The 12,415-nt window shown below is 32.1% G+C and overlaps 1 protein-coding gene across 1 annotated transcript; it reads left to right on the top strand.

Annotated features, from left to right (window-relative positions):
* Positions 1-8,511: 8,511 nt before the first annotated feature.
* LOC142639813 (uncharacterized) lies at positions 8,512-12,007 on the top strand. Its single transcript, XM_075813953.1, has 5 exons — positions 8,512-10,424; positions 10,879-10,940; positions 11,039-11,189; positions 11,273-11,357; positions 11,438-12,007. The coding sequence occupies exons 1-5, from the start codon at positions 8,512-8,514 to the stop codon at positions 12,005-12,007; spliced, it is 2,781 nt and encodes a 926-aa protein (XP_075670068.1).
* The last annotated feature ends 408 nt before the right edge of the window (positions 12,008-12,415 follow it).

The following is a 12,415-nucleotide window of genomic DNA, read 5'->3' as shown; positions in this document are numbered from 1 at the left end:
CTAGAATTTATTCTTCTACCCTTCTTAAAGTCTTAAGGAAGTAGGAAAAGCATACCTCAGTCTTTCTCAGACTCGAAGTATTAAGTTAGTACTCCTCTACCCATTTCCATAGGAACCTCCAAAAAACTCATCCACCACCAAGTTGGATTTGCATGCAGGTATATGTTTTTACTCTAAAGTTGTTTTTTAATGTTATTATAATGTTAATTTAAGATCAGACCATGCTAGTTGGTTGTTAATTTCTTTGAATATGCTTATATGATTTTCACATGTTTATGCATACACTAGGCTTTTGATATTAAAAGCAGATTAAATTTATAAAATAATATGTAACACTAATCATACACAATCACAATGTTACTTCTCTTATTCAATAATATGCTTGAATCTAGGATGTCACTATTCACACAGTCACTATAATTTATTTTTCAGCTCAAATGCAATATTGAATAAAATAAAATAAGGATTTTCCACCATGCACACATTTAATTTCAAGCAAATTACATGTCATTTCTATTTTAAAGCAATAACATATAATTGATTGATAATATGTTGGTTATTTGAATGATGTGACATGATCATTGGCCACCATAACCTAGAATATTGGTTTCATTGGGCAAGGTGAGTGTCTAACACTTTCCCATTTTGTAACTTAGCCTCTGAACTTAGATTGAGAGTTCTTATACTAGTATTTATTTATGTAATTTTCAATTTCTAGAATGTAATTAGGATCAAAGCCATTTATATTTGCTTAGATTGTATCTATGACCAAAACTATGTAAATTGATGTATAATTTTTCAATCAATGAAAAGATGTTTATTTCAATTACGGGTTCCTTATTTTTCATTTTAATAAAAGAAGTAGCGACTCCATGTAAAACCCTCAATTTAATGGGAAAAATATAATAAGTTGAACCACCATTTTGAGAGAAACTAACATGACTACTCATTCATGCTGGTTCGACCTAATTAGAAAGTTGACTAGTTGAAGGGGGGGGGGGGGGTGCGGTCTCTCAATTGTTTTAGGTTTTTGTGTCTGTGTGTGTATGTAACACTCTTATTTGGATTGTGCTTATTAGTGTAATTATCAACATTTTTGCTTTGTTTTTTTTTTTTTTTTTTAGGTTTACTTTTGTTGCCTTGTACTAATATTTTAAAGTGATAGATTAAAACTTACAAAACAATTGAAAATACACCTAAAAGCTTCAAATTCCAAAATATATTCAAACCCTACCAAATGACCAAAATGCTCTTAAAACCATTAAAATGACTAGAATGCCAAGAAGACCTTCAAAAATGTATGTGTGTGTGAGAAGTGATGGAAAAATACATGCTTGTATCGCATACAAAATATATGCAGTGGAAAATTAATGGATCTACTTCATTTGCAATTGTTAACATGTACTATGCAAATTTCAAAATTCAAGAACAAGATAGTGTACCTTGGTGTGGTGAAAATCAAAACCAAAATCAGAAGTACTCGAGAACACTTTTAATCTTCACTCCAATTCCACTTTACGTCCAAGAAGTGTGGTCTCTCAATCAGTTTCTAAGGGAGAATGATAGAGTGTCTTACTTTCACATACACACCATTTCACAATGATGTCTCTCTTTTTCATATATCAAAATTCTGTATGTTTCTCTCCTTATAACTGATTATCTAATTGGGCTAGGCTTTTGGGCCTTTCCAATTGGGCTTTAGTACGTGGCTTGGAGTGGGACCAAAAGGGACCAATAAGACACTAGCTCCAATAGGCCTTGGGTTTTTCTGTCAACTCTTGATAAGTCCAAAGTTACCATTAACTATATTTAATATCACTATATAAATATAGTTGCACTCTAGGTCTTATTAATAAATTATATCACAAGACTTTATTATCTATGCAACACCTTCATAAAATATTCGTAATAATACAAAGTCATAAATGTAGACTACCACTTTGTAGATTACTACATCTTAATTCTTGAGTACCCAGTTTAATCCTTTAAGTTATTTATCATATATTTATGAAATCCAATTTCATAAATATATACTTTAGTAACTATTTACTAAAGTAGTTAGGCCTAACATTCTGAATAACAAACTCATTAAACTTATCTCAAGGGAATATTTTGTATATCCGTTAAGAAACTATAAATTCCATCTTAAGAATATATGTTTCATCAACATTAAATGTGGTTGCTCAACATACTGAGGTTTTGACCATTACTATAAATCTCACTCTTAATATATCAAAGCAACCTACACTTCATGATCAGGTCCATTATGCTCTCAGGATTAAGAGTTCATGTAAATAGAAGTCGTGAGATTTATTATTCATTTGATAGTCATTAAAAGAATAATAAATCTCATAGCGGTCCAATTCAATATGTCTTAACTCTTAAAACATATCAACATACCGTTTCTAAAAAAAGAAACATATCAACATACTAACTAGAAGTCTCCACTTCCATGATCAAGACAAATCATCTTAGTTAATATGTTATAATCTTCGCAGATGAAATGCCCAATTTCATCACCAACTACGAACTACAATTCTGAGCTTACAAGAAACTTGTGATTTATATCTTCTGTGACTTTTCACATAAATCACATACTATGCATCACATGAACTATATGATAATGTCCAATATTCATGTTACCATTATTTTACATTATAATAAAACAACTTTATTAATACAACATTAAGTCACACATAATGTCATACTTAGCATCATATAATAGGATTTAAGGGTACTAATCCTAACAAGAAGGGGGGTAAATTTTGAGAGTTTTATTTTTATTATCAATTTTTTAAGTAATTTTTTTTATGTTACATTGTTATTTTGATTGTGCTTATTGTAATTTTCAATAATTTTAGTTTTTTAGGTTTACTGTTTCTTGTCCGTGTTTTGAAGTGATAAGATTAAAGTTGTTATTTATGTATTCACTTTCAAAGATACCACGCATTTAACTCTCTCTCTCTCTCTCTCTCTTTATATATATATATATATATATATATATATATATATATATATATATATATATATATGCCTCCATTCTATTATTATTATTATTATTTTTAATAAAAATATTACATTTCTCATTTTCTTCACCGCAACACACATTGCAAAAAATAACAAAGCTAGTATATAACTCGTCAATAATAATTGGAGTTTGGCTCAAGAATAATAATAATTAATTGATAACCCATGCAATGCAAGGGAAAGGTATTAAGTATAATATATGATTTAATCTTGATTTATTTATTAACAATTATATATTATAAAAGGAAGAAAAAAATTTGTGTACAATTATTATTATTATTTACAATGCATAAAAAAAACTTATTAATATTTAAACGAACACAAAGACAGCAATACCAATGAACTAAGACAAAACCTTCACTGAGAAAAATTCAATTACAGATACACAAAGAATTATAAAGCAGGAAATAAAAATTTCAAAAGAGAGGAATGAAAAATACAAATTTTCAGCCATGAGTTGCAATTGTAACAAAAAATTCCTAAAAAAAACTATTTATATGATGATGGTTATAGATTCCTAATTAAATTTGGTTATAGTTATAGATTCCTAATCAAATTTGATTACCAAAACTGGTCTACAAAAACAAATGAAGAAAAAAACACTGAATTCTACCCAAACATTGATTATTATGTGGTTTCCAAATACCCGTGCAATAAATTTGATTTTAGTAATTGTGATGACCCTTTTCCATGAGGAACAAATTGAACGTACCAAAGGTTGTTCTGGATATGGAATATGAAGAAAAATATTACTAAAATATAAAACATAAAATAAAACATTACTAATAAAAATAAATAAACAACCAAAGCATAACCCGTGCAAACAACAAATTTATTGGCAGACATATAATCAAAGTCTCTTTAGGGAAGCAACACTTTCTAGCGTAAAGAAAATCAATAATTTTTGCCTATAAATTCAAAGTAAAATCTTCCATGGCAGCATTGATATTTTCCCTGCATTATATATTCAAAATGTTGTGCACATGCAGTGAGAAATTTAAATAAACACAAAGACAACAATACTAATGAACCAAGACAAAACCTTCATTGAGAAACTCAATTACAGATACACAAAGAATTATAGAGCAAGAAATAAAAATTTCAGAAGAGAGGAATGAAAAATACAAAATTTCAGCCGTGAGTTGCAATTGTAACAAATAATTCTTAAAAAAAAAACTATTTATAAGATGATGGTTATAGATTGATAGGTTAAGAATGTATTGACCCCTTATGATTAATTATCCAAGTTTATTAATTAATCAAATTAACATGCAATGTACGTGGCAGCTCAAACAAATCACCAACTAAAGTATAATGCAACGGAAAATAAAGTTGACATGGTGATTTATTTATAAATGGGGAAAACCTCCGAGGTAAAAATCCCACCAGGTGATTTTAAGGTCTCCACTCTCGAGAATCCACTATTATCAAAACAAGCAGTTACAAGTAACAGAATCTCTGTACCTTATATCCACCTACAGTTGAGCACTTACCCTAATACCTAATTGGACTTATTCTGTAGTGACAATCTCTCCTTGTATTGCACGGCTCCCAGTACGTGACTAACCAAAAGATGAGCGGATCCCAGTACACGACTTGATCACCAACTTGAGAAGGATATTGGCTACAAAGTTCTTCAGTTCATTACACGATGAAGATCACAAAGTTGCTTGGTCACAAAACCCTACAGTATATAAACACAGCAGTTTCTTCAAGATGAACTAGGGCAAACTAGGTTTTCGGTCACACTTTTCTTCACACTGGTGCAATTGTGCTCTTGTGCAACTTGTGACGGTTCTCAAAATAATTCTTATATATGTTTAGGGTTGTGAGAAAAGAAATCCCAAACATATATTCATGGATTGGATGAAAATCAGATCTTGAAAATCAGTTTTTCATAAACCTCTACTGATACCCTATCTATCGAGCAACTGTTGAGCCTCGGGCTGTAACAGCTTTTTAAACCTTGATAGATACTAGCTGTCAATTTTTAATGAACAACATTTCTTCACTTGTTTCTTGGACAGACTTGCATGGCTTTAACACTTGAACTTGAAACCTTGTTTCTTGAAACATTAAACACATCTTAGATCTATTCAAATACAAGTAAAGTGCATTTTGTCAAAAGATTAGCCAATTACATAAAATGTTGACATATATGCCTAACATGAATCACAAATATCCTAACAATCTCCCCATTTGGCAATTCATGACAAAACCACAACAAACAAATGAACATATGAGAGAAGTCATAAATCACTCAACTCATACTCACTTGTTGAATACAATAAAATCTATCTTAATACAAACTCTTGAAAAACTTTGCAAGAAGAGAGTTCATGGCAAGGAAGACTTTGACAACCTGTATTTCTGAAACACTTTAAACAAAACTCATCAAGGCATCTTAATGTGAGATAGAAATAAAAGATTGCATACAATATATAAGAAGCATGTGCATAAAGAGAGAAAAGAAACAACACATGAAGAAATAGGTGAAATAACTGTAATAACAAACTCAAATGTATATATATCATCAACAAGTACAAGGTTTGCTATCACAAAGTGATCACAAGATCAAAGGTACATGAACAATGTATCTAAAAGAGAAAGAAAAGAAAAAGATACATAAGTCCTCACTACAACCCTCGAAAATATAAACACTCCCCCTAACAAAAATCTCCTATACTAACCCTCTTCCTATGAGTATGACTACTCTCATATCCAAAGCTAATTTTCCTTTTTGTCATGAGTGACAAAGGGTAAGTACATCAAGTAGACATCTCATCATCACTAGGCGAGCTAGCACCATCGTCCTCATCAGCATCATCACTGAACCAAATATGGGAGGGGGTAGAATTAGAAGAGGAGGATGCCCTAGAACGAAAAGGGCTTTAGGACGAAGTAGATTTTTCACTACAAAAAAGATAGCTATTTGCGACGAAACTTTTTCGACGATTACAAAAAGCCATCGTAAAAACTAGCTTTTTCGACGGCAAGTCTCTTCCATTGACAATGACTCGTCAAATATCAACACATTTGTGATGGCAAAATGAGTCTGTCGTAGATGTCTATTATTTTTGTCGAAAATGTGATTTTTTTTGGAGGGAAATGTTCCCGCCTTACTTTTTACGACGGTATAAAAATGTTTGTCGCTAGTAAGGTATTATTTATGATGACTAAACAAAAACCGTCGGAACTATTTACACTTGTGATGGCTTTGGTACATCGAAAATACAAAATATATATTTTTTATGGTGTTAGTATTTGTGACAAACAATCTTCCATCATAAATATAAAAGAGAGTATTATTTACGACGACAGAATAAACACCGTCGGCACTATTAACACTTGTGACGGCCTTTGTGCATCGAAAATACAAAAAATATATTTTTTATGGTGTTATTATTTGTGACAAACATGATTCCATCGTAAATATAAAAAAAATGTATTAGTGACAGACATGAAGCCATTGAAAATGCTAAATTATTTTGGAGGGAAAATTCCCCCCTTACTTTTCACATTTGTGATGCACATTTATTCATCGCAATTTTTTTTTTTTTTTAATTGAGATTGTATTTATGACAAACATGCTAACTGTCATAAATAGTTAATTTGCTTTGAAAGAAAGAAGGTATACTTTATAATTTGGCAGCAAATTTATTTTTCTTTACCGCCACCCCCTCCCTCCTACACCCACCCCTCTCAAAATTTTGAATTTGGCAGCAAAAAATTTAAAATTCAGATCATCACAAAAAAAAAAAAAAAAATTATACTTTAAAATTTTATAATTGACCCTTATAAATTTGTCGAAAAAAAAATTCAAAAAATAAAATAAAGTTGGTACAACAATGGGAACAAACCCATCTTCTCAACAAAAAAAAAAAAAAAAGTTAAATTTAAAAAGCCCAAAAATATAGGAAATTCCTTTTAGGTAAACATATCCCTAATTACCAACAAAAAAAAAAAAAGCCCAAACCTTCCTTCCTCAACAAATCCCTAACTCTCAGTACAAAAACCAAAAACTAGAAAAATAAAAAACACAACGTTGTCTTACAATTACTCCCTTGTGTCGTTAGTATCTTTGCTTATCTCTGCATCATCGTTCTCCATACTTGCTGAAATCCAATTGCGTTGTTGAGCCACTGGTATATATCACTTACTCCCTCTCACTCTCTTTGTTTGCACTTTAGTTTTTTGTACAGTTTTAAGTTATATTGCACTGCACGGATTAAATGAATCCACTGAGTAAATATACAGTGATGGTTGGGTGTTGAGTCAAAAAGCTAACAAATGAATGGCTGAAAGTTTTTTTATTAAAAAAAATATTTGAATGAATGATTGGTGCTTGTGTATTGATTTGGTGGATATATAATAATATAATATTAGTTAGTGTACCGTTTGAACCATTCTTTGTCTGTGAAACTGCAGGGAGACTTGATGAATATATAGTACTATTGACCACTTTTCAATAAGTATTTGTTGAAGTTTTAATAATAGTATTTGTGTTGTGGATATATAATAATATATGTGCACCATTAAAAGTAAATTTAGCCTTCTTTTTTTTTTTTTTTTGCGCTAAACTTTAGCAATTTGTTAAGAAAATTTTGCAGCTTCTCTCTATGCTTAAAGCACAAAGTATAGAAAAAGATTAAGGGGGTGTTTGGTAGAATAGTTTGAAAAATGTTGTTTGTAGTTTTTTTAAAAAAATGTGGGTGAAAAAGTGTGTAAAAATATGCGTGATGTTATTTAAAATGTAAAAATGTGAGTTTGAAATGGGTACCAAACAGACCCTAAAGTACTGAACATAGAAAAATATGCGGTAATAATGCTGAAGTAGGGGACTTGATGAAAAAGAAAAACTCTTTTGCACTTGGGCTTTGAGTTCTGACATGCCACCATGAAAAAAAAAAAAAATTCTTTTTTTTCCCGTAAAGCCATGTGCCTACTGTAATTGGACTTATCACCTTAAAAGATCATAATGGTGGCAGGTGATAAGGGAAAAAAATGGTATCTATAGAAGCTTTAGGTGATTTGATTTAGATAATATATATTGTTATGTGTCTAGTTTTTGTCCTTATCTCAAAAGTGATGGCAGGTGGCAAAAAGTAAAGTGTGTGTGTGTGGGTATATATATATATATATATATATATATATATATATATATATATATATATATATAAATGTTTTGAATATGTGGATTTTTTGTGTGAGTTAATAATGAAGAAATTATTTGTTTCTTTTAGCAGTCTCTCTTTTGATCGGGTACTATTATTAGTGCATGTTATTTGTATATAATTATTCAATTAAGTTAGTGGACCTTTAAAATTTAATTAAGTTTTTCATGTTAGTTAGTTTACAATATATTTAGATGTAGTGTTGTTAATTTAGTGCTTTTGTTTTTAACTTTTATAATAAGTTTATCTATCACAATTTAGCCAGGAATAATTGTTAATATTTATGTCATTTTTGAAGGGTGTAGATATAATGCCGGTTGATAAATCTTGGATCAGTCTTTCTAGTAGGTCATGTGAGGAATATATAAATGGAGTAATAGAATTTGTTGATTATGCATTTCAACGTGTCAAAGATGAAGATATGAAGATAAAATGTCCTTGTAATGATTGTAACAATAGATATAGAAGAACACGAGTTGAGGTTACAAGAGACCTCTTATGGAAAGGGATGAGGCGTGATTATACTAGATGGCATCTCCATGGAGAGGGAAATAGTGATGAGGATGAGGAAGGTAGTGATGAGGATGAGGATAATAGTAGTGATGATGAACAAAGTATTGATGATATCCATAATATGATACGGGATGCTTATTCTCATATGAGAGATGTTGAGGAAACAAGTGGGAGTGAATCGCAAGATCCAAATGAAGAAGCAAAGGAGTTTTATAGATTGGTTAAAGAGGCAGACCAACCACTTTATTTGGGATGTAAAAAGTATTCCAATTTGTCCTTTATTGTCAAATTAATGCACATAAAGTGCAAGAATTCATGGAGCAACAACTCATTCACAATTTTGCTGGAGCTATTGAAGGATGCATTTCCAATGTGTGAAAAATTGCCCATATCCCACTATGGGGCAAAGAAGATTGTTAGTGATCTTGGTCTAAACTATGAAAAGATCGATGCATGCAAAAATGATTGTATGCTATATTACAAGGAGCATTCGGAAGCAGATAAGTGCTCAGTTTGTCAAATCTCAAGATGGAAGTTAAATAGCAAAGGTGGTAAAAGGGATGCTAAAAAAGTCCCATGGAAGGTATTGCGATATTTTCCTCTTAAGCCGAGGCTACAAAGATTATTTATGTCATCAAAAACAGCACCAGACATGAGATGGCACCATGAGAATCGTTCTAATGATGATGTACTAAGGCATCCCGCAGACGCTGAGGCTTGGAAATCATTTGATCGAACTCATGAGTCCTTTTCCTTAGATCCTCGCAATGTAAGGCTTGGGTTAGCTACCGATGGCTTTAATCCTTTTGGAAACATGAGTGTTAGCTATAGTTGTTGGCCTGTTGTCGTATTCCCTTACAACATTCCCCCTTGGATGTGTATGAAAGAGCCTTACCTATTCATGTCTCTACTTATTCCGGGCCAAAAGGGTCCTGGCAATGATATCGATGTATTTTTAAGGCCATTAATTGATGAGTTAAAAGAATTATGGGAAAAGGGTGCTGAAACCTATGATGCTTCAACGCAGGAAAACTTTCAAATGAGAGTTGCGTTAATGTGGACTATCAATGACTTTCTTGCATATGCTTATACCTCAGGTTGGAGTACACAAGGGAATCTTGCATGCCCTTGTTGTGGTAGTGAGACTTCTCATCGTAGGTTAAAGCATGGTAGCAAAATGTGCTATATGGGTCATCGTCGATTTCTTCCTCCTGACCATAAATGGCGATCACAGAAAGCACAATTTGATGGTAAGAGAGAGAGAAAATGGGCACCAAAACGATTATCTGGTGATGATGTGCTTAATCAACTTGGTACTCTGCCACCAGTAACACTAGGCAAGGCCGTTAAAAGGAAAAGGTTACCTGGACGTGGAAAGTGCCACAATTGGAAGAAGCGTAGTATTTTCTTTGATTTGCCATATTGGAGAACATTGTTGTTGCGTCATAATTTAGATGTGATGCACATTGAGAAAAACATATGTGATAGTGTGATGGGGACAGTATTAGATATTGATAAGAAAAGCAAAGATTCCTTAAATGCTAGGCTCGATCTAAAAATGATGGGTATACGAAAGGAACTTCATCCTGAAGATGGGAAGACTACTTTTCCACGTGCTTGTTATACACTCTCAAAAGATGAGAAAAAGGCTGTGTTTCAGTGGTTGCAAAATGTAAAGGTTCCGTATGGTTACTCCGCAAATTTGTCTCGGTGTGTGAATGTAGGAGAACGAAGATTTTTGGTATGAAAACTCATGACTGTCATGTCTTCTTGGAGAGATTACTCCCTCTTGTAGTGCGTGAATTATTACCTAAAAAGGTATCTGATGCTTTGATCGAGCTTAGCAATTTTTTAAAAGAATTATGCTCTAAAGTTTTACGATTAGAGGACTTGGAGCATATGGAGCACACAATTCCTATAATTCTTTGTAAGTTAGAAAGAATTTGTCCACATGCTTTCTTTGATGTAATGGTACACTTGCCAATTCATCTACCTTGGGAAGGTAAAGTTGCCCGTCCAAAGGCAATATCGATGGATGTATCCGATTGAAAGGTAAAATGAGTTTTTTTTTTTTTTTTTTAAATTTATAAGAGGAAGCTAAAATGAGATATTATTTACAATATAGTTTTTTTTAATTACTCATATTAATTTGATGCATCAATAGGTATTTGTGTAAGCTCAAGGGTTATGTTCGTAACAAGCCACACCCAAGGGTCGATTGCAAGGGTACGTGGCGGATGAATGTCTAACATTTTGCTCACGGTATCTAATTGGGATCGAAACAATATTTAATCGACCTGAGCGAAATGATGATCGATGTCCAGCAACATGTGATGATACCCCTCGATTACCCATATTCTCTAGGAGAGGCCGCCCTTCTGGGAAGAGTGTAGTACGAGAGTTAAACAACACTGATTACTATGCAGCATCACTTTATGTCCTACAAAATTGTGATGAGATTGAGCCCCTTGTTCAGTAAGACTTACTTCTTGTACATCAACCCTTTAATATTCTTGTATAAAATTTAAAGATTGACTATTATGATATCTTATATGTAGAGAACATAGGAACATCCTTGTAGACTTGGGTGTCAATGTTGACGAGATGCATAGACATGAGTTCATTTGTTCGTTCAAAGAAAGGGTACAATCACATTGGCTCATCCATTTTTTTAAAATTAATTACTTAAGCATGAATCTTACATTATTTATATATCTTTGTAGATCACAAAACTTTATAATGATGGAAACGAGCAAGTTGACGAGCATGTGCGATCATTGGCTTGGGGTCCAGATAAACGAGCTACACACTACCCTTGTTACAATGTCAATGGGTTTAGGTTCCGTACTAAACAACGCGATGATGGTAAAAAAACACAAAATAGCGGTGTTATGGTGAAAGGGGAATATCAAAATATGTCTTATTATGGATTGATATCGTACATTATCGAACTCCGTTACACAAAGGGTAATTCTGTTGTTTTGTTTAAATGTGATTGGTATGATGTAGCTCGAGAAGGAATTGGTTATAAGCTAGATTGTCATGGGATCACTAGTATTAATAGAACACGTAAGCTAAACACACAAGAGCCATTTGTGTTAGCGTGCCAAGCAGTACAAGTTTACTACGTAAATTGTATAAAAGATCCAGCATGGAGCGTTGTGATTGAGACCAAGCCAAGAAATCTTTATGACATGCCTGCAAATGAAGAAGAGCCTTATCAAGAAGAAGAGGTTCAAAGATTCAATACACATGTGGCCGAAGCAAATGAAGAAGATGATGAGATGAACTAAAGTAGATGGGCTTTAATTCTATGCAAGAACCTACTACACAGGTATATTTATATATTTTTTAGTATAATCAACATTAATATTTTTTGCTATTTTCTTGAGGTTGTTGAAATAAGTTGTAAAGTTGCTCATTATAGATTTCAATTATTAGGATAGCTAAATTTAGATTAAAAATATGTTATTTAAATTAGTATTCTTTGATGTTGATAATACCATTGTTATTCATTGTGGAGGATTGTTGTTGATGTTGTTAAATTAATACGTTTCAATATCTTTATTATGTATTGTAAATATAATTTGCACAGTCATAATTTTTTTGTATACTTATTTAGTTTAATCAAAATATTGCGGACCAATACCGGATGAGGAAATCAAAACGTGGACGAAAACACAGAAGATGGCTCTTAGAAG

This window comes from Castanea sativa, chromosome 6 (assembly GCF_040712315.1).
Source record: "Castanea sativa cultivar Marrone di Chiusa Pesio chromosome 6, ASM4071231v1".
Classification (NCBI taxonomy): domain Eukaryota; kingdom Viridiplantae; phylum Streptophyta; class Magnoliopsida; order Fagales; family Fagaceae; genus Castanea; species Castanea sativa.
Note: the sequence above shows the minus strand (reverse complement) of the source record. Positions and strands in the feature narration are given on the sequence as shown.